Source organism: Hoplias malabaricus, chromosome Y, assembly GCF_029633855.1.
Source record: "Hoplias malabaricus isolate fHopMal1 chromosome Y, fHopMal1.hap1, whole genome shotgun sequence".
Lineage (NCBI taxonomy): Eukaryota > Metazoa > Chordata > Actinopteri > Characiformes > Erythrinidae > Hoplias > Hoplias malabaricus.
This window is the reverse complement of record NC_089820.1, coordinates 37,294,774-37,319,258: the sequence shown is the minus strand read 5'-3', so window position 1 is coordinate 37,319,258 and position 24,485 is coordinate 37,294,774. Positions and strand designations below refer to the sequence as shown.

Here is a 24,485-nt window from a genome sequence, read left to right as displayed (position 1 = left end):
AGAGGCTGCACCCAAGATAGCTCAAGAAATTTGTGTTTTCTTTTGATGTTTTTTTTTTCTTTTCCTTTTTTGTCTCTTTGTTTTGGTAATCTCACCAAATAAAACAAAAAAAATAAACTTACTCTGCAGTGACTGTACCTCTGCCAGTTATTGATACACGCAACATCTTCACACTCTCTCTCTCTCTCACACAAACACACTCACACACACGCACACACACAATGGAGCCGATTAACACAGAGCATGAAAAAGAAGAAAAGCGGTTCTGTTATATGTAAATGGTTCGGATTTTACCGGTCAGGTGAGTAGCAGAAACTGACTATCTGCAGGGAATGCGGAAAGGATGTAGTATCAAAATGCGGGGATACCCCAAGACTATTTCACCACTTACAACAGCAGCACAAACTTCTGCATGAAGTACAGAAGACTTCTGAAGTATTCACGTCCTAGTACAGTTCCTCTAAACTAGTTCAGACAGCATTGCAAGATTCATTAGCTTACGAAAAGAAAAGTACAAAGTGGCCTGGTATTACTAAAGCTGTAGAGAAAAAGGGCTCCAAAAATATCAAGGGCTCCCATGATACCAGTTGTCCAGTCACACTTTCTTTGCACGAGAAGCGCTACCTAACGTACATTCAAGTCCGACCCTTTCCAACCGGCTCGTGAGAGTAAAACATTTTGCCTTGATGACAGATATATGGTCAAGTAACACCTGTAGAGTAACATATATATATTAATTTATAATTTGTTTTATAGCGTTGACCTTATTCAAACTCCTCCAATCTCTGATATTTGACTTAATGATATTAATTAAAATTTATAATTGGCTTAGGCAATTAAAACATTAATAATTAGTTTGAGAATGAATAATAATCATGCTAAATGAGTACGTCAGGATTTTCAGGAAAATAATGAACAAATTGCAAACACTGTGATTTCAAATAATGAGAGTTTTATTAATAAAGAGAAGATATTTAATTAACATAGCTTAGCCTTATAATCTCACGGTATCACCGCAGGGAAACCCGATTTTGACCTTAAGGTGGGCTAGGCACTGCTGGCTTGTGATTAAATTGTGGCTAACTAAGGTTTAATAAATGGTAAATTATAAAGGGATTTACTTAGACATCAGCTCCTGGAAAAGTGTGAAATACGCTAGCTTACTCGTTCGCCGTTTCACCGAGCCGTCGTGTCCTGCTGTTTAATCTTCGAGTTCTGGGGTTGTTCTCGTCGTTCCCACGTGAGAGACAGGCCCGCTTGTGGAGGAGATTTCTTTCCTGTTGAGTTGTAAGCTCTCGGCTTTCAGGCAGAGCTGCGTCGATCGAGGTTTCCCCTCTTTTAGAGTTTCACAGGCGTGGCTGGTTTCCACCGGAATGGAGCGGCTTTCTCCGAGTATTAGCTCGTCTCGTTGTTCAGTTTTCCAGGAGTAATGTCTTCAGGAATCAGCTTATAACGTTAATATATCTGCTATCGACTAATCAAAAGGTTGATATCTTATTCTGGCCACAAATAAGTTTCACCTACTTTGATCACTCGTGAGATCACACTTCGATGGGTAATAAAACATAAACAAGATTAAAAGAAAAGAGATATTCAAAACGCTCGACGCATTATTAAAACTTCATACGATCAGCTAATTCAAGACGTCTCTTGTGAGCTTTTTCTGAAGTCTGAGATTTTACTTTGTTTCGTTGTCGGCGTGGAGAAGAAAGCGTTTCTTTGTTGTTTCAAAGTTTCTCGGATCTTCTCGTTGTTGTTGTCGTCGGCGTCCTCTCTTTTTCGCTTTCTTTCGTGGTCCGTTACTTCTGTCGAGCTCTCGTAACTGAACTCTTTTGAACTGCACTCCACTCTTCACTGATCTCCGTTGAGCTGCTCTGTGTTTTCAAAGCTAGCGCGGTCACGCCCTAACGGGAGGTGTCCTTTTCCTGATTGGGCACAAATTCAGGCTCACGTGACTGACTTCATGAGACAGAAAAGGGGGAAGGCTGGATCAGAGATTTAAACAATAAGTAATAAGATAGACATTTCCCGTATCTAAATTTCCTATTCATATTAGTAACATACAACAATGAGTATACTGGGTTATTAATATCAAACAGTTACATAAGGTTTCATCTTTAGTACGTTGTTTTACGTCCAATTCATGATGATACGCTGGAAAAAAAATATTAATCCGTATTCTCTTATTCAGAGGTAGAACTTCTTTTCATGATAGAAACAATCAGCAATATACAACATTTCATTAGGAGGTAGGCATTCATCTGAGGGTACAGAAAGTGACATTAATACATTTGTTTATACACACATAATCAGAGTTTGATTATTTTTCGTTATTGTTTAGACGACCCCGAGCGAGGCGTGGTTTCGCCAGTGTCCATTTGGGGTCGCTGTTGGTCCACGTTGTTGATGGGTGATTCACGGGGGTTCAACCGAGGTCACTTTTGGTTTAAACATTTGCTGGCTCTGTTTAGTGGGCTCGAGATAAGGAGAGACATTTAGGTGCCATTGTCATAAAAACGGGCCGTAAAAGCTCTCTTCTTTGTTCCTGTTAGTTAAAAGAGAAAAGGGGGTGTTGGGGCCATGTGTCACTTGAAAGTGTTCTTCTCCAGTCTTTGATGTTAGGTGTGTGCGTGTTGCGGGGTCTTTGCCCCCTGCGGTTTGTGGAATGTTGGATTCAGACGAAAGGTCCCCTTCAGACTGGAAAAGTTTTAATTCAAAACTTTTCATTTCTTCATTTTTCATTTTAATTTTTCATCCGTTATTCATATTCGGTCCATACTCCACTACACACCTGTGAGCTATATTTGAGTGTGACTATCTGCTTTATTGAACACTGGGAGATTAAAATGCATGTCTGCAGATGAGCTATTTCCCAAAAGTCCACACTGGGAGCACATAGTCAAAACCTTCACACTGTTCCTTATTTGACATGTACTTCAGTCTTTATTCTGATGAATAATGTTTTTCTGACATTTTTTTGCCTTCCTTTACAACTGATTTTTTTTTCAATGTACAGTTATGGGCAATAGTTAATGAAATAGTTTGTCTTAAACATACATGGACATTTGATTTTCATTTGAATATTGAGAGATGAGGTTGAGCTAACACACAAAACTGAATGTCCTGTTTATAAAATGTCCATAAAACATTTTTTCACATTATATTTCACAACATATATAGTATATCACCATTCAACTAAAATATATCAAGATATGATTTTTTTTTTGGTCCATATCGTCTAGCCCTACTGACGATTGAAGGATAGAATTTTTTATTTAATTAAGTCTGTTTACGTGTTTTGTTATTTACACAGAGAACTAGATGTACAGGAGTACACAGTCTGCTTCACAGTAAACTCACTTTTTATAGAACAAATCAAGTTTTACTATTTTTGCTCTGTATGTTTACTGTTTACAGATTTATAGCACAGCTATGAGTCTGGAAAACAACCAAAGCAACATTCCAGCAACTGACAAACAATATCTTAATATTGTGGTTGTCAAAGTTAGGGTTATGCAACCTGGGTGGGGCAGGGCTATTGCAAGGGAAACCAGGCAAATGAATGAGATGCAAGATGTCACTTGTAAAAATTTCACTATAATATTTTGTTTTGTTAAAAAATAAGTTCCAGTTCTGTATGCATTTCAATAATTAAAATATATTTAATAGGACCCTGTAAGCAATAGATATGTAAGTGTGTTCAAATGGGGGACTCATGACTTAATTACACACCTAGTAGGACTGACTTCATACTCACTTGTTGATGCTGTTCCTTAAGGTCTCCCCTGCTTATTTATTTTCTTTTGCTGGGACTGTAGCTCACCTTCAGGCATGATTGAGAGTACTCCACAATTGTTTGGGAATGCTTGGCGTGTCTCGTCAGCCTGTGTACCACCACCTAGCTCACCACAGCTCGATCCCTGTGATACTCATCAGCAAGCAGGTAATGTCTAAAAAATTCACAAAAATTGGGATATATTTAAATGGGCTACCAGATACTTTAAATTATCTGGGATAAAAATGTATAGTAATTGTGATGCTATGAGAATATGTCTCAGGATGTGATATTTCAAGTTTTTAAATAGAGTTAAAAGCAAGAAACGCTTGAGTGCTCTGCCAATACTTAAATTATTCCTCAACAGATATGGCCAAAATTGTTCTTTATTTGAACATACCAAATAAATTCTGTTTTTATTTGTTTGATTTTAGCTTCTTATGCAGTGGAGAAGTGTAAGGTGTTGATGCAGGAGGCATTTGCTGTGTGCCATGAACATGTAAGTCCAGTGAGCTACCAGCTGCAGTGCCGTGCTGATGTGTGCAGGTGTGGAACATCATGTCTCTGTTCAGCCCTTGCCCACTATGCTCGAACCTGTAGGAAACATGGCATCATCATTGAGTTCCGCTCATACATTCCGGAGTGCTGTGAGTCTCACCATGAATCAAATACACATAAACACATAGGCATGTTATGTAATAGGTTGTTTTACCAGGAATCAAACTAATATATTATACATTCTGTCTAAATCATACAGGTTCTGTGCAGGACTGATGTACAAACCTAAAAGTGCAGTGCTCATGCCCTGTTGTGCATAAAAATTGAGATACTCTTGGATAAATTACATGTTTTGTTCAGTCTCTTAGTGAAAATATGTATTCATGCTGTACAGGGAATATATCATTTTGATATAAATTTCCTAATTTAATCTTCAAAAATGATTTTACTTAGATTTGTATTAATTTTACATGATATATTAATTTATGTATGTAAGATTTTGGTATACATTTTGCTTTGTTTTTACTAGTCTACGCTAAATTGTGTTTTAGAAGTTTCAAAGACTCCCTTTAATTTCTTGCTGTAAATTAGGTTTGTGTCAGGCTTGGTAAACAACAGAGACGCTCGCGGATGTTTAACAAAAAGAGATTCACTTAAAGGATGTGCAAACCACACCGTAAAGAGAAAACAATTACAACAAAAGGGGCAATCCAAAGAATAGTGAGGGACAGGCTAGGGTCAGAAACACAACGTAGTAAATAGTAGCAGTCCGTAATCAAAAACACAGAGTCCAGAGAAACGTAAGCAAGGGTCATACACGGGTAGGTTTTCAGAGATAAGGTTCGCTCGGTAAGTAACATGGGTTAGCAATACTTCGCAAAGAGTGAAGGTAAGAGTCCGGGTTTATATGGTGATTGAGTGATTAAGCTAAAACCGAAACAGCTGTAAATTAGAACTCAGGTGACTTGGAACGTGTGAGAGGAGTTCTATTGGTTGGTGATATCAGGTGACCATCAGCTGAATCATGGGAGTTGAAGTTCTCTGAGTCTTTCCCAGACTCAAGTATTGAAGTGTCCTGAACTGAGGGAGGAAGCGAGACGTCCGCCACTACAGGCGTGACAGTACCCCCCCCCCCCCCCCAAGGAGTCCGGCGCAGTTGAAGGACGAGGTCGAACAGGACGACTCGCACCGGAACAACGAGGTAAGCCTCCTGAACCACCTGAGTCAAGTTAGTGTTGACCTGAAGAAGTCCTCCCATGACGATTCCCAGAACGTCGAGCAGTAGGCACCCTGCCCGAGCCAAGTGGTTGAGACCTGGGGCGTCCTCTAAGACGAGGGGCTGGTTTGTCACGGTGGAGATGGTGAAATTCTAAAACTAAAGCAGGATCCAGAACATCCTTGGCAGGAACCCAACTCCTCTCCTCTGGACCATAACCCTCCCAGTCTACCAGGTATTCCAGTTGACCACTCCTCCTCCTGGAATCCAGCAAACCACGAACCTGGTACACTGGATCTCCATCCATGAACACCGGAGGCGGAGGTGTCTCACCTGGTATCTCTTCGTCCAACGGACCTGGAACCACAGGCTTTAAAAGGGACACATAAAAAGATCTAGAAACCTTATATTGTTTAGGTAAGTCCAACTTATATGTAACATCATTGATTCTTTCAATAATCTTAAACGGACCAATATATTTAGAAGTCAATTTTTTACAACCGCCTTCAGATCTGAAGTCCCTTGTAGAAAGCCAGACCCGATCTCCCGGCTGATAAATTGGAGTCTCTTTTCTGTGACGATCAGCAAAGTCTTCCTATAACTCTTTCAATATGCTGATGAGTAAGTTCCCATACCTGTTCACTCCTTTTCATCCAGCTGTCCACAGCTGGAACTTCAGTAGTCACCGCTGTCCAAGGCATGATCGGAGGTTGATAACCCAACACACATTCAAATGGTGTAATACCTGTTGTGGAGTTTACAAGGGAATTTTGTGCCATTTCGGCCCAAGGGAGGAAACAAACCCAATCTGTTTTGTTCTTGTGGCAATATATTCTAAGAAATTTACCCAATTCCTGGTTAACTCTTTCACATTGTCCATTGGACTGAGGGTGGTAACCAGAAGTTAAGCTTACATTTACTCCCAAATGTTCAAAAAATGCGGACCAAACCTGGGAAGTAAACTGTGGACCACGGTCTGACACAATGTCTTCCGGAATTCCAAACATTCTGAACACATAATTGAACAAAACGTCTGCAGTTTCGAAGGCCGTAGGAATCTGAGAAAATGGAATGAACCTCACCGCTCTAGAGAATCTATCTACCACTGTTAATATAGTGGTGAAATGTTGTGAAAGAGGTAAATCAGTGATAAAGTCAATTGCGATATGAGACCATGGACGGTTAGGAACAGGTAATGGATGCAACTTTCCGGCAGGTAAAGTCTTTGGTGTCTTGCATTGTGCGCAAACTGAGCAGGAGGCAACAACACGGTGAATATCAACTGACATGTTCTCCCACCAATACCTAGCCTTTACGAGTTCCTGAGTACGTTTCTCTCCTGGATGACCAGAGGAAATTGAAGAATGAGCCCACGTGATTAAATAGTCTCGGAATTCCATAGGGACGTATTTCTTGTCGACAGGGCACTGAGAAGGAATATTTGTGGTTTCTAATGCCTTATCAATTCTCTCATCAATCTCCCATCTAACTGTAGCTACTACCACCCCGGGTGACAGTATTTCTTCCGTCTGTTTCTCCAAGTCCTCTTCCGTGACAAATTGTCAAGACAGAGTATCAGCTTTGGTATTACGCGAACCCGGGCGGTAAGTAATGGTAAATTGATAACGTGAAAAAAAAAGAGACCAACGAGCCTGACAAGGATTGAGTCTCTTTGCATTACGTAAATATTCTAAGTTCTTATGATCCGTTAAAACTAGGAAGGGATGTAGTGACCCCTCCAACCAATGACGCCATTCCTCGAGAGCCAATTTAATGGCTAATAATTCCCTGTCCCCTATACCGTAGTTTCTCTCCGTAGACGTTAATTTATGGGAATAAAATGCTACGGGATGTAGTTTCTTATCACTTTCTGAACGTTGGGAGAGAACTGCTCCAATCCCGACATCGGAAGCATCTACTTCCACCACGAAAGGCATCTTCGGATTGGGATGATGAAGGATGGGTGCTGTAGTAAAAGCCTCTTTATGTTTTTGGAAGGCAGTGACAGCAGAACTGTTCCATTGGAGCTTTCTAGGGGACCCTTTAAGTAATGAGGTCAAAGGAGCCGCAATTGTGCTATAATCTCTAATAAAACGGCGGTAAAAGTTAGCGAACCCCAAAAAACTTTGTAGACCCTTTATCGTAGTGGGAACTGGCCAGTTAATAACAGCGTCCACCTTATTGTCATCCATGACTACCCCTTGATTACTTATTATATATCCTAGGAACGAGATTCTGGGTACATGGACCTCACATTTTTCTCTTTTTACGTATAACTGGTGGTCTAGTAATCTATTGAGGACTTGACAAACCTGTTGAACATGTGTTTTAATGTCAGGTGAGTAACTTAATATATCCTCTAAATATGCGATAACAAACTTTCCCAGCATCTCTCTCAGAACATCATTAATAAACGATTGAAAGACCGAAGGCGCGATTGCCAGACCAAAAGGCATTACTAGGTACTCATAATGTCCATTGCTAGTTGAAAAAGCTGTCTTCCATTCATCTCCCTCCTTAATTCTTATTAGATTATAAGCGCTACGGAGGTCTAGTTTAGTAAAGACACTTGCTCCTCTAATTTGTTCCAAGGCTTCAGGCACTAAGGGTAAAGGGTATGTAAATCTCTTAGTTATTTGGTTTAAGCCTCTATAATCAATGCAAGGTCTCAAACCCCCATCTTTTTTCTCGACAAAGAAAAATCCCGCCGATACTGGTGAAGTAGAGGGACGAATAAAACCCTGTTGTAAGGCTTCCTTTATGTACTCCTCCATAGCTTGATTTTCCTTTTGTGTAAGTGGATAAATCCGAGCTTTAGGAAGATCAGCTCCCTCAATGAGATCTATAGCACAATCGTATGAACGATGCGGGGGAAGTGATATGGCCTTGAGTTTGCTGAAGACTTCACTAATGTCTCTATATGCATGAGGAATATCACACCGGATACTAGTCTCAGGGCTCTCAATAGAAGTGGAATGAATATTGATCTGGGGTTTAGACAGACAATGCTTAAAACAGTGCAGAGACCAAGACAAAATCTCCCTTTCGGACCAAGAGATAACAGGATTGTGTTTCACTAACCAAGGTAAGCCCAAAATTATAGGGTAGTCTGATGAGTCTATCACAAAGAAACTGATCTTTTCTTTATGCAAAGCACTGGTCTCTAACAGTACAGGAGCAGTCATTTGGGACACCAAACCAGTTCCTAGAGGGTCTCCATCAATAGTTGATATTTGTAGAGATTGCTCCATGGAAATAACAGGAATCTTCAAGTCTTTTACCACAGCCGCAGTGAAGTTTCCCTCTGCTCCCGAATCAATCAACGCTGGAAATATAGAAGAACAAGCCTGAGAGCAGTGAATGTCCACAGGAATAGTGAATGACCTCGAAATGAGTCCCTTTGTGATGGTACTCACCAATCTTTTCTGTGGAGTTGTCGCGTGCTTTCCAGGAAGAGGTGCTTGATATTTGCGTGGCCGAGCTGAACACTGACGAAGTACGTGATCAGCTGCGCCACAGTACATGCATAAACCGTTGTCTTGACGGTGAAGCCTCTCTTCTGGTGTAAGCCGTGACGAATCACATTGCATGGGAGTAGGATACTCGGATGCTTGATGATTGTAAGAACCAAGTGTAGTAGTTGCTTTGTGGTGCTGTTGCCGTGAGTTAGAAATGTGGGTAACCTGGGATGTCTTTCCACTATTGCGACTTTTACGAGCACTTAAAAGATGGTCCAGACGAATAGCCAGGTCAAATAATCCTTCCAGTGAGAGATTCTCATCCCGACAGGCTAATTCCGACTGGATATCCCCGTTAAGTCCGTTACGAAAAACAATGATTAATGCTGGTTCATTCCAGCCGCTACCAGCAGCGAGGATACGGAATTCTAAAATATAGTCAGCCACCGATCTGCTGCCTTGACGAATCTTTGCGATTATTTCGCCATTAGATCTCCCCTCATTAGGACGATCAAAAACAGTCTTAAAGTCCTTTTCAAAACGATCGTAGGAAATGCTCTGTATGTTAGGCCAAACGGCCGTAGCCCAATTGAGAGCTTTACCAGTTAAGCGCGATACTAGAAATGATATCTGAGCGAAATCAGAGCATGGAAGGGAGCTATTGAAATATAATGAGCACTGCAACAAAAATCCCCGACATTTGTCCATACAACCATCATACTTCTCCGGTTTACTCACGCTATACGGAGATGATGGAACAGAAACAGGTGAAACTTCACTCGAGGTTGGCGTAGGCTCGAGCAGAGGAGCAAAATGTCACTGGGGAACAAGATTCTTTAAATGTTCAGAAATCACCGCCATCTGCTCTTGTTGCTGGCTCTGCTGTTGTCTCAATAGAGTGACCGACTCAGACAATTGCTGCAATATCGAGTGATGTTCTCCTAACAACTGACCTTGGTTACCGATCGCAGTTGTTAAATCACCAGAACCCGCCGTCTGCATTTTAAAGGCGAAGTATTCTGTCAGGCCTGGTAAACAACAGAGACGCTCGCGGGTGTTTAACAAAAAGAGATTTACTTTAAGGATGTGCAAAGCACACCGTAAAGAGAAAACAATTACAACAAAAGGGGCAATCCAAAGAATAGTGAGGGACAGGCTAGGGTCAGAAACACAACGTAGTAAATAGTAGCAGTCCGTAATCAAAAACACAGAGTCCAGAGAAACGTAAGCAAGGGTCATACACGGGTAGGTTTTCATCATTAATTTATCTGATGATATGACTGTCTGTGTTTGCTTCACAGACGATGTTAAGTAAATAGCCCATAGTTCAGATGTAAAACTAAAGAGAATATTGTGTACTTTTGGAGACAGAAGGGCGTATACACCTTGGCATTTACAGTGGGGAAAATAAATATTTGATATACTGCCAATTTTGCAAGTTTTCCCACTTACAAAGAATAGAGAGGTCTGTAATTATTATCGTAGATACATTTCAACTGTGAGAGACGGGAAAAATCCAGAAAATGACATTGTATGATTTTTAAATATTTAATTTGCATTTTATTGCATGAAATAAATATTTGATCACCTACCAAGAAAGAAATGTGGCTCTCACAGACCTGTTAGTTTTCCTTTAAGAAGCCCTCCTGTTCTGCACTAATTACCTGTAATAGTTGCACCTGTTTGAACTTGTTACCTGTATAAAAGACACCTGTTCTGACACACAATAAATTACACCCATGATGCCCAAGACCAAAGAGCTGTCTAAGGACACCAGGGATGAAATTGTAGACCTGCACAAGGCTGGGATGGGATACAGGACAATAGGCAAGCAGATTGGTGAGAAGGCAACCACTGTTGGTGCAATTATTAGAAAATGGATGAAACACAAGATGACACATTCCGCTGTGATGGAATAAAATCCTGCAGGGTATGCAAGGTCCCCCAGCTCACGCCAGCAAATGTCCAGGCCATTTCACTTGCCGTGTTTGGAGGAAGAAGAAGGATGAGTACAACCCTAAGAACGCTGTCCCAGCTGTGAAGCATGGAGGTGGAAACATCATTCTTTGGTGGTGCTTTTCTGCAAAGGGGAGAGGACGACTGCACCGTTTTGAAGGGAGGATGGATGGAGTCATGTATCGCATAATTTTGGCCAACAACTTCCTTCACTCAGTAAGAGCACTGAAGATGTGTCATGGCTGGGTCTTCCAGCATGACAATGACCAGAAACACACAGCCAGGGTAACTAAGGAGTGGCTCCATAAGAAGCATTTCAAAGTCCTGGGGTGGCCTAGCCAGTCTTCAGACCTGAACCCAATAGAAAATCTTTGGAGGGAGCTGACACTCAATGTTGCCCAGCAAAAGCCCCAAACCCTGAAAGATTGGGAGAAGATCTATATGAAGGGGTGGGCCAAAATCCCTGCTGCAGTGTGTGCAAACTTGGTCAAGAACTACAGGAAATGTCTGACGTCTGTAATTGCAAGCAAGGGTTTCTGTACCAAATATTAGGTTCTGTTTTTCTATTGTATCAAATAATTATTATATGCAATAATATGCATATTAATTATTTAATTGTGATTTTCTGGATTTTGTTTTAGATTATGTCTCTCACAGTTAGTGTGTCTATAATAAAAATGACACACTTTAATATTTTTAGGTGGAAAAAAACTTCAAAACTTAAGTCAGCAGTGTATAAAATACTTATTTTCTACACTGTATATTGGTGATGCAGGTGAATGATCAGCTGTTTTTAGGCTTCTTTTTGTGTATATTAACAAGAATTTTACTTGGATTGTACACATGGATACCATGATCAAGAAAGTTTGGCAGCAGTTCTGTTTCCTTGGGATACTAAAGAAGTTTGGCCTAAGCACCAGCATTCTTACAAGTATATACAGGTGTACCATCAAAGGGATGCTGACAGGTTGTGTGTCTGGTATGGTAAATACTCTGCTCATGGTCGCAAATCACTACAGAGACAAATAGAGTAGGCAAAATATATTATTAAAACTTTTGGGTATTCAAGGGATGTTGTATTAATAGTGCCAATGGAAGGTACACATCATCATCTATGACAACAGACACTCTCTACAGAAGTTGTTCTTGTTACTACCTGGGAGAGGATACAGGAGTATAGCTACAGGTACCACTCTAGGTTTTTACCGCCATCAGATTTCTCACAAATCAAAACTCACATGCTCCCTGCACTATATAAATATTTATTATTATTTTTTGCGTTCTTATTATATTTTGTTAACCTACCGTTAACTAAAACTTAACTAATTTGTACTGTCAGATGCACTGACAGAAGTATGCATACTGGTTAATTAATTAATAAGCAAAAAACCTTATGAAATTTCTGTATGGTACTAGCCCATTTAATTTAAACATTCCTAACAACAGCCATATACATTTTTTTTATTTTGATTTCAAGACTAATTAATGAGTAAAGCTTGTACACTCACTAGACACACTGGGGGGCATGCCATTGGATTACAAAAAAGATGCAAAATTCGGCATGCATATATATGAATGATTACATGATTAGACACTGGGTCTTGCCCAAGAGTACATAAAAGTGCTTCAACAGGGTAGTGGGTAGTAATAGTGATCGACCGATGTTCAGCTGGCCGGTTTTTGGCATTTTTTATATAATCGGTATCGGTCGATATGGTATGAATTATTTTTTCTTCTTCAGCTTTTTCAGTACTTCAGTATTTGTTACTGGCTCCTCTTAGTAACATACACTCAATAATCTGCATCATAACTCGGGCAGAATCACGCAAGCCGGAACAAAAACCCTCGGCCCGATGCCGATGTGGCTGAGGCGCGGCTGAAATGACTCTGCCCTTGTCCAGCAATCCATAACTAAATTGCGATAACTGGACCATGGCTGAGTTTGAGCCAGAAGGACACCATTAGCGCCAAACTCGGCCCACATCTGTCTCATTATCGGTTGTAATAGTTTATTTCTATACACAGTTCGGCGTTGAGTGGAGTTTATTTACACATACACAGGACCATGTATGAGTACAGCTGGATGATCTCAGTCTATCTCAGGATGATCTGAAGTTTAGAAACTGGAGGTTCAGAGGTTTCCTTCACGTGCATGCAGAAAAGCACGGGCACAGCTTGGTCATCAGTTTGTCACCAGTTCTCTGTTCCCAATCCAGTCTGGTCCTGATCCAGTCTAACACCAAATATTTTAGCAGGGCCTTATATACATTGGAGTAGTGGGGGAAGGGAATTGGAGGAAGAAGAGGAGTGAGAGGAGGGGTATGTAGAATGAGGGTGATGAAGAACATGTAAGACAAAGGAAGGGGGGAAAGGTGAGAGAAAATGGAAATCAGGGGAGGGATAGGAGGAAGAATGGGGTGAGAGGAGGGGTAGGTGTGATACGGGTGATGGTCAAGGAAATAAGCTAGAACAAGAGGTGTATGATGAAAGACAGTTTCTCTCAATCCGCCCTTTGATTCTCTCTAATGGAGAATCACAAAATTGTATCATCATTACAAGTATGAAATGGCCATTTTTCGTAGCGCATGCTTCTACAGCCCCTCAGCTCTGTAAGCATCAAATGGCCAAGATGCATTGATGCATTGAAGAACATCATTTGATGAGAGATCTTAAAGTCTGGTTGAAGCTGTAGACAGTCAGCTCTTCAGCTGTTGTAGTTTTGTTCAGAAGTTTGAAGATCATTCAGACCATGCTGGTTAGGCAGGAGCACTGTCTGGCTCTGGTTTATCTGTAACCAACACAAAAGAGATACTTCCACAGTAAACTGTTCACAGGAAGTTTATCTGCAATTAAATGATACTCTGCCCCACCATATGTCCCTCAGAGGGGGCTGGTATGGTGTGTTGAAATCTTCACCAACAGGGGTAGCCACCACAGCCTAAAAGCCATGGATCTTCCCTGAGGCTCTGTGCTTCACCCACCTCCTCTTACAGCTTTCCCTAGCAGTACGTTCTGGGGCAACGTTGATCTATTTACAGTAAGAAATGTTTCCTTACATTCATATGTAATAAACCCAGGAAAACTTATCATGTTGCTTCACCATGGCCCTTTGGCCAGTATTTATTTTATGGCTACCTACAGCCCTGCCTTTATTTTAACTAATGTTCCCCCTTTGGTCCAGACACCAGGACCAAATGGACAAATTTGTTGCACTAAAGGAGTACAATATCATGTTATCCAAGTTAAGCAGATCGTATAGTGGTTTTGGAAATATCAGTGTTAGAATATTTTCAAGACCTAAGAAGGCCTTAAATATATCGAAATGTAATCAGGTAAAAACAGTTTATTAATATTAGACCTAAAAGGCAAATTTCTTCAAAAAGCTTTTCTTAATTATCATCTGCCTTAATTACATCAACCCAAAAAATTTGTGCTTGAAAATTAAATCAGTAAGTGCCCTTATATATGTATCAGGATTTCTTATTCTAAATCATCAGGGAATCATTAACATGAAGGTTATTGATGGCATGTTTGTTGAAAAACATGGTGAACTCTTCATCTGTGTTCTCAAGTAATGTAAAGATTCTGGAAAGTTTATAGAAAACAGATGATCTTAAGCTGTTGTTGGTCAGTTTGATATCCCTGTGACTCCTAACAGAGTTTTGGATATCAAAGACAACTGCTCTGTGACTCCAAGCATTAATTTAATCATCAGTGACAACTGCTGATGTGAGGTTCCCTTAAAAGGAGCTCCTGCTGTGCTGCCCTGTGAAAAACCATTAAGATTCATGTTCACCCCCACACCCTTTTTGGGGTTATCTGCCTGCTTTCTGCGACAGACTCTTCCAAAATGTCATGACTATTGTATGACAATAATGGCACTCATTCTTCTGGCTAGGGAACTTCTTACTGGAACCTGAGTTAGAACTATTTTCTGAGAGGACATGTATGGGAGCTGGCACATGGCCTGCTTCTAAGTCAAGGTCCAGCCTGTCAAGTTCACTTTTAATTTTTACCCCATTTAACATCATGTCAGTTAGGAAGTGATGTCACCAGGGCCTGTCTAAGATCTGGTCTCAAAGATTCTACCAGCTGTATAAAATGAGGACCTTCAGTTGTATCATCAAAGTTGCCACTATTGTATGTACCTATACCTGAGTGACGCAAGAAAACTCTTTCAAACCTTTTACAGAAATCTGCAGCTGACTCTCCCTTTTTCTGCCTGCATTTAGTTATTTGGCCCCGTTCAGTAGTTTTGCGGCATTTGTTGCTAATCCAGTCATTGAAAGCTTTCCAGCCTTTTTCAATGTTCTGACCTTTGTCACCTAAACCATCTGACACCTTTTTAGCAAGATGTCTGCTGTCTGTTAAGTTGAGGACTTGGCTTGCTATGGCCACAGCATCACTGGGGTGCAGAGAGTACAGCATTCTTTTTTTCTGCATGAGATCTATAAATTCAAGACCCATATGCTTTGGAGGTTTAAACTCCTTGGACAGGTTGTCCAGGGTTGCTGCATCTAAAGGAACATAGCCAATGTCTAGCCTGGTTTTATTAACTTCACCTCTCTTGTGAAGTACCTCAGCGGATGTGATTGTAACTGGCCTCATTTCAGCTTTTCTTCTGACAATCACTTTACCATGGCTAGTACTTAGCCCATGCTCAGAGTCCTCCTCAGGAGATGAATGGTCACTGCCATCAGAATAGTTAGTCTCGTCACCCATGCTGGTTGCAACCATTTGTGGATACAATCTGGCTGTTGCTGGAGGATTTAAATCTGAGTTACAAGACCTCTTTTGTAGATGGCCTATTGGTGAAGGACAAGACTGATGATAAGGGTGATGGTCAAGGAAATAAGCTAGAACAAGAGGTGTGAGGGGAGGTGTATGATGAAAGACAGTTTCTCTCACTAATATTTAAACATATAGACTTTCTTTGCTTATACTGCATACTGTTAGAACATTTTACATTTTTTTTTCACTTCACCTGTTCTTGTTTATTAATATTAATAATACTTATTATTATAATTATTGCTGGTTGCTAATAATGATTAAATATTTTTTAATGAATCATTCACATTTCCTCACAAAATGTGAAAAATGACAATGGACGTTGCAGAAGTTAAATACAACTTTATTAAATTTGCATTCATTAAAGGAATAGGAACATCTCTCACACTCCTTATTGTCATGTTTTTCTTTTCTCCGACCTCATGCAACACAAAATGCACATATGAAATCTGATCATCAAAATAAAATGAGCATTTAAATAATAACCATAATAAGCCTTTGTGGAATAGGTTCAGTACGCTAGTACACGGGATTCTGAACAGTAGCTCAAGCACTCATAATATTTTACAAATAAACAAAAATAAATGCTCATTTATTCTGTTTTATCCTGAGTAAACACAGACATCACTGTGCATTTACCTCAGTTCAGTATCTACGAGAGACCTGTCCTTTGCAGGGCGAATGTCAATATTATACAAATAATTGTATTTTTTTTATGCAATATAATTTGTAGTTGGTTATGGCGACCTTTACAGCGACATTTATAATAGACAGATATTGACACTACCATGCAGCTGGCTTTCTGCACGGTACCTTCTTTTTCCTGCTATGCTCACATTTTGTCTCAAGATTATTAACTAACAATATTCATTTAGCACAGGTGGGAAAACCAAACTAGAGTATGGATTTCTAAAATTAAGCTTGTGCAGTTGTAGAAGAACTGAATATTCTTCATGGATAATGTTAAAGTTATCTGATGAGTAAAATAAATGTATAAATGAGTAAAAGTATAAATGAGTAATCCTGTTTTTTTAATACCCACAGGGCTTGAAGTTATGTAAAAGTAGTGACATATATTTTGGCTGTTAACAGGTAATACTGACTTTTTATTATTAATGTGTGTTGACCAGTAAAACATCAGAAAATTCTTGAACTACAAGCTATTTATTTAACATTGTTAAATTGTTTATATAACATATTTTACAAGCCAATCTAAGAAATAAGGAATAGGTATAATAAGTATTTTCCTTAAAATTACACCTTCAAAAACACTGTGGCATTGCTACTACAGGCTCTGTACTAAATATAGCCGCAAGCAGCAATCGCGGGTCCTAGCACGAATAAGGCACATCAGAGCACTTTGACAGTCTGAGCCAACAATGAGGCCTTAGGGAGCATGGGCCTGTTTGGCCAAACAAGGGAAAATTGGGTGTAAGATATTGTTGTAGATGTTTTTATAATGTTTAGCAAAAGACATGTTATGACTGGTGAGTGCTGTTTTCAAATTATGATAAATATTTATGTTCATATGTTATGACCTTTCACTGAATAGGATTTCATGAATGTAGATGAACAAAGCAATATTTGGTCTTAGAGTGCCACCTGCTGGTGAAAGCGTGTACTTTTGACTCATGGAGCTGCAGAGGAGTCAAGTCATTAATGTTAGAAATGCACACACATACTTTTTAATCGCCTACTGCTCTTTGAATATTTAACTAACATGGACATATGTGGTATCAGTGGAATCCTAAGGACTTGAACTTTAATATTTATCAATAAAATGTTAAACTTTCATCACCATGTGGGTTATAGGCCCCTCCAAATAATAGAAATCCAGCATGAACACAAAAACAGCATATAACAAATTGAATCTCCCCTTTTGGTAGATTTGAGTCATATTATACACTGCTTCAGGGAAAGGCCCTAAATACTTATGTCAAGTATGGTCTTGATTGGGCTTAGTTTGTTTAAGCTATAGCTGAAATAATTTATAAATCGCAGCACGGCTCAATTAATTAATTTATTGTGGCAACGGTTTGACTAAATGTTGAACTTTTTTTGATAATTATTGATCAACAAACTCTGCAGATTACAACAAGGTCAATTGTTTGGGAACAGAGTGAAAATCCAGGGACTAGTTCAAAAATGTTCAATTTTGAACAACTGGTTATTGAGAAAAGACAATGCATTTTTTGACAACACTTGCAATTACAAAGTTGTTAGGCCCTGTGCAGAGTATACAAAGAATCAAACTGCGTGTCGATACGCTTAATTTTTGCTGAGAAATATCAAATTTACTTGATAGAGCGCCCCCTAGTGGCTGTCGTTACGTAACTTTCTGTGCACTTAGGAAGTGCCCTCAGGGACAAATCAGCCAAGTCTCATAATGATTGGACCTTGTTAAAGATGTCAAACAGCTGCTGAAATCTAATTGGCCAATGACGATCACAATTTTTTCCGAATCGCGTTGTTCTTAAATTTCTATGTATAGCCTTGCAGATAAAAGCAGCGTGCCAAAGGGCATTCCGATCCGCTGTACGGATGTTGAGATATAAAATTGTTGCATTTACAGCGCCCCCTATATGAATATTGGCTCGTCCTTTGACATGGTACCTCAGAATCATGTCTGAAAGTGGAATCTGAAATTTGAACACATTTAAGTTAAGTATGAAATTGTTATGAACTTTTAAGTAAAACATACAAAAAGCCGAAAAGGTTCATTTGCATATAGCGGCCATTTTGAATCGAAATTCCAAATTTTTTTCGATAATTCCTGACCTTGAGAAATCTGTGAACATTTTGGTACCAAGTTCTAGAGAAATGGACTAAAATCCAGGGACTAGTTCACAAAAGTAAATTTTGCAATTTATCAATTTTAGCTCAAAGATATTGTGGGCGGGGCTAGGTTTTGACAGATTTTAGATACAACAAGATGCAAGGAATCAGGGAAAAAAAAAAGAATTTTTTTCTACGTTATACGGTTTAGGAGATATCTATGTAAAGGCGTTTGGTATTGCTATAGTGCCACCTTGAGGCCAATAGCTGTAATTTTCCAGAGTTCTTTCAATGCACCTCAGCTGTACTTTGCCTTAAAGTTTGGTGGCTCTGGGCCTTACGGTCTTTGCTCTAGAATGAGTTTTAGCCAAGAAAAATAATAATAAATATAGCTGCAAGCGGCGATTTACGGCTTCCTCACTTTGTAGGCAATAAATTTGCTTACTTTTGCCACTTTGAGATCATACACAACATTGCATACTCTCTGCTGACTTAAGACATCCAAAATTTCTGATTTTGATCAGTCTGTGAGCCTCAAGCACCATTGCTAAGCATTATGAGATGGATGGTGGATTATTCACAGTGCAACACTGCCATCTGGTGGTGGTGTGTTGTACTGGACCTTGTGGATCAAACCAAGCAGTGCTGTTGGAGCTTTACCCACATACATTTGAACATGAACTACAATCTGAATTATGACCTGATATGCACATATTTGGTATCAGCAGAATCACAAGAACCTGAACCTTAAGGATTATTAACAAAAATGTGGAATTCCATTAATGCATGGCATCCAGATGCTACTAAAATGGTTCTGTGACTTGCCTTAAAAATATCATACATGAACAGCTGTAACTCAAAAATGCTTTTGTCAAATGTTATGAAACGTCACAAGCTTTTTTCATATGTGCTCCAAAACAAATCATTACATTTTGTTAATAATAAGATAAGACAAGATAAACCTTGGATGATGGGCTCTCAGCCCTCTTCACTGCACAGTGTGTATCAGTCTGTCACTGCCTGAGAGACAGTGGGTAGCACCGACTTCAGTATAACCCATGCATCACTACTTACAACATATGCCCAATAAGTATGTATGTATATGCTATACAGGTACACAAATACAGCTTGTGTGTGTATATATATATATATATATATATATATATATATATATATATATATATATATATATATATTCATATGTTATATCAATTTGTAAATGTTGGAAAAATATATAATTTAATTATTATTTTTATTATTTACTACTGTTGTCTCTTAGTAAAACTATTTGAATCTGAGAGGGAGTGAGAGAGAGAGAGAGAGAGATAAGAGGCAGAGAGCATGTCAGAAGGAGAAGGGGGGAAGGGGGACTCTTCAATAATGCCTTTGAATACATTGCTGAGAATAACTCACATATGTTTGACCGCGAACTAGTCTGTGCTTAATGACTTAATATGGACATATGTGGTATCAGCAGAATCACAAGAGCCTGAACTTTAATAATTATCAAAAAAAAGTTGAAACTTCATTACTGCGTGGCATCCAGGCTCTGCTTAACACTGGCGTGTAACTTGCATTATAAATATGACACATAAACAGCTGTAAGTCAACAATGCTTTTGCCAAATGTTATGAAAAAATCACAAGCTTCTTTCATATGTGCTTCAGAACAGATCAATACATTTTGTTGGTACTGCATCCATAGGTGGCGCTATAACAAATTAAAAACTTATTTTTAAATATTTTTTCCAATTCTAGCGCCCCCTGTATGTGCATTTTGATCATATTTGAAACACTTCTTCAGAGGAACATCTTGCACATGTGTACCCATTTTGGTTTGATTTGGGTGAAGTTTGAATGAGTTATAGCTAAAAGAGTGCATCGGGCTCCGCCCACTTGTGTTTGTTGACGTATTGCAGCAACAGCGTGTCCAAATCTAAACATTTTTTAAATAATTATTTACCTACAGGCAATACACTTTGCAATGAGACCAATTGTGTGTTGATAGGATCAAAACTCACGGACTAGTACGATAAATTCCATAATCACATACCTGACAATTGAAGAAAATCTATAAATTTTTTTTAAATAGTTGCAATTGCAATATTGTTAGGCAGTACGTAGAGTGTATTATGAACGTATGTTATGTACGTATGATATGTACGTATCGTTAAACGTGCCCGTATTGAGTCGTCCTTAATTTCCCATATGTAGGCTTGCTGACAGAACCAGCATGCCAAATGTCAACTTAATTGGCCTTGTAGATCCTGAGATATTAGCCAAAAGACATTGGTAGCTATAACAGCGCCCCCTATAATATTTCATGCAACAGCAAATGCGTGCTACCTCAGAATCATGTCTAGAAGCAACGTGTGAAAGGTCATCAGATTTGAGTTAAGCATGAAGGAGTTACAGATGTTTGAGTAAAATTTGCAGTTCACGGTACACATTCATTTGCATATGTCGGCCATCTTGTTTCGAAATGTCAGGATGTTTGTGATAATTATTGACCAGCTCACTCCTGTGAACGTTTTGACACCAAGGTCATGGGGATCAGACAAAAATCCAGGGACTAGTTCACGAAAATAGATTTTGCAATATATGCTAATTAGCAAAAAATCTAAGTGGGCGGAGCTTAGTGGTTCTATGTACCTTTTTGATTCATCGGGACCCAACGATCATGGAGAAACAAAAATTTCGTCTCTACTCCACACGGCGTGGAAAATCCTTTAATGAAAGCGTTTTCTTTCACTGTAGCGCCCCCTTGAGGCCAATCAGGCTGATATTTTGCGCCTGAGTAGCGGGAGGGGTTACTATCTTTTGACCAAGTACCAAGTCTGTAGGCCTTACGGTTTGGGCTGTGCGATCCGTTTTAAGGCAGAATTTTTGTTCGGAATAATAATAATAATAATAATAATAATAAAAATCAGAACAAAAACAATAGGCTTCCTTTGCACGTTGTGCTCGGAAGCCTAAATATAGCCGCAAGCGACAATTAACGGGGCTCTCGCAGAATAGGCCTGTTTGGAAACAATAGGCCTACATTGCTGATATGGTACCCTTAAAATCATGTCCTTAAGTAGAATCTGAAATTTGAACCCATTTGAATAAAGTATGGAGGAGTTACAGACGTTCAAGTAAAACTTGTGATAAGCCGAAGAGGTTCATCTGCATATGGAGGCCATCTTGAATCAAAATGTCAACATTGTTTCTATAATTACCTAATGTCAGACTCATGTGAATGTTTTGGCACCATGCTCAAGGGAATTGGACAAAAATGCACAGACTTATTGACAAAAGTATGCTTTGCATTTCGTGCTTGAACCCCTAAATATAGCTGCAAGCGGCAATGGCATGGTCCTAACACGAATGGGCCTAATTGGGACCTTTGGCCAGTCTGAGAGGTCAATGAGGCCTTAGGACACATGAACCATTTAGGCCAAACAAGGTAAAAATGAATCTATGATTTTGTTATATCTTCAACTAGCAGCTAACATTTGGAAATGTCTCATGTACTTACGAAGTGCCCCATAGACACCCTGTAAATATTTCTTTATGATTGGGCCTTGTTGGGCCTTTCAAAGAGCTGCTGAAACCTCAGTGGCCAATGGCAGCCATTGTGTATAGTAAATATCAACAACAACATGGAATCGGATTAAGTACATCACTCACTAACTGCATGTCACGTGTCCATGAGGTGTCCATTAAAGCAAGGATCTGCACAATGAGGCCTTAGTGTTGGTGTAAGGAGCATCAGTACAGAGAGACCATAAGCAGTTTTGGACAGTGAGGTTTCACAAGTGCTAATGAACCATTTGTTTTAGTTTAGCAAAGGACATGATATGACTGGTGAGCACCGTTTTTAATTATGATAAATATTTTTGTTCATATGTTATGACTTTTGACCTGTACAGAGAAATAAGTTCTTGAATGTAGATGAACAAAGCAATATATGGTCTTAGAGTGCCACCTGCTGGTGAAACAATTTCACTCCTGTCCCATAGAGGAGCTGAGCTGTTACAAATGCACATACAGATTTTTTAATCAGGTACTGCTCTTTGAATATTTCACTCACATGGACATATATGGTATCAGAGGAATCCTAAGGACCTGAACTTTAATTATTGATAATAAAATGTGGAACTTTCATCACTATGTGGCTTACAGGCCCCTCCCAATTACAGAAATCCAGCATGAACACAGAAACTGCACATAACATGTAATTGTGCAATTGTAGCTCTCCCTTTTGATGGATTTCTGTCATATTGTACATGCTCCTTCAGGGTAAGACTCTACATATGTATGTAAATTGTGGTCTTAATTGGGCTTCATTTGTTTGAGATACAGCTGAAAGAATGTAAAAACTCAGCACACTTCGACTAATTGATTTATTGTTTCAACAGTGTGTCCAAATGTTGTACTTTTTTGGATAATTATTTACCTACAGACTCTGCAGATTCCAACAAAGTCAATTGTTTTGGAATAGAGCCAAATTCCACGGACTAGTTCGAAAAAGTTCAATTTTGAACAACTGGTTATTGAGAAAAAACGATGCATTTTTTCACAACACTTGCAATTACAAAGTTGTTAGGCCATCTGCAGAGTATACAAAGCTGCAAACTGCGTGTCAATACACTTAATTTTTGCTTAGATATATCCCATTTTCTTGATATAGCGCCACCTAGTGGCTATCGTTACGTAATTTTTTATGCACTTAGGAAGTGCCCCCAGGAACATACCAGTCAAGTCTCATGATGATTAGACCTTGTTAAGGTAGTCAAACAGCTGCTGAAACCTAATTGGCCGATGACGATCACAATTTTACCCGAATCGCGTTGTCCTTAATTTTCCACTTATAGCTTTGCCAATAGAAGCAGCATGCCAAAGGATGGTTCAAACTGCCTTGCGGATGCTGAGATATACACTTGTAGCATTTACAGCGCCCCCTATATGAATATTGGCTCCTCCTTTGACTTGGTACCTCAGAATCATGCGAGTAAGTAGGATATGCAATTTGAACACATTTGAGTAAAGTATACAATTGTTATGAATTTTTAAGTAAAACAGACGAAGAGCCGAAGAGGTTCATTTGCATTTGGCAGCCATCTTGAATCCGAATTCTAACATTGTTTGGATAATTATTAACCTGCAGACTCTTACAAACAATTTGGCACCATGCTCAACAGAATTGGACAAATATCCACAGACTAGTTCGCAAAAGTAGGTTTTGCAAATTATGCAAAATAGCAAAAAATCTAAGTAGGCGGAGCTTAGTGGTTGTATCGACCTTTTTGATTCGGCAGGACCCAAGGAATCAGGGGGAAAAAAAATTTCGTCTCTACGCCTCACGTGGTAGGAGCCCCGTAAGAAAAGGCGTTGTCCTTCGCTGTAGCGCCCCCATGAGGCCAATCATTCTGATTTTTTGCGCCTGAGTAGCAGGAGGGTTTACTACCTACTGACCAAGCCTCAAGTCTGTAGGCCTTACGGTTTGGGCTGTGCGATCGTTTGTAGTGCAGAAAAAGAACCGGAAGAATAATAATAATAAATATAGCCGCAAGCGACAATTAACGGGGTTCTCGCAGAATAGGCCTGTTTGGGAAAAAATAGGCCTACATCGCTGATATGGTACCCTTAAAATCATGTCCTTAAGTAGAATCTGAAATTTGAACCCATTTGAATAAAATATGGAGGAGTTACAGACGCTCAAGTAAAACATACGATAAGCCGAAGAGTTTCATTTGCACATGGCAGCCTTCTTGAATCGAAATGTCAACATTCATTCTATAATTAGACATGGTCAGACTCTTGTGAACGTTTTGGCACAAAGCTCAAGAGAATTGGACAAAAATTCACAGACTAGTGGAAAAAAGTAAGTTTAGCTAATTATGCATATTAGCTCAAAATCTAAGTGGGCGGAGGTAAATGGTCCAAATGGCAGATTAGTTTGAATTAAGCCAAGGAATCAGGGAAAAAAAAGATTTCGTCTCTAGGCCTTACGGTGTAGGAGATATAGACCTAAA

At 39.4% G+C, this 24,485-nt stretch overlaps 1 protein-coding gene across 1 annotated transcript in view; it reads left to right on the top strand.

Moving 5' to 3' along the window:
• The window catches only part of LOC136679069 (otogelin-like), a 509,929-nt gene that overhangs the window by 86,842 nt on the left and 398,602 nt on the right, over window positions 1-24,485 (top strand). Inside the window, exons 18-19 of the mRNA XM_066657350.1 lie at window positions 3,819-3,943; window positions 4,210-4,422. Coding sequence (XP_066513447.1) covers window positions 3,819-3,943; window positions 4,210-4,422 — 338 coding nt within the window. The remainder of the gene's footprint in view (window positions 1-3,818; window positions 3,944-4,209; window positions 4,423-24,485) is intronic.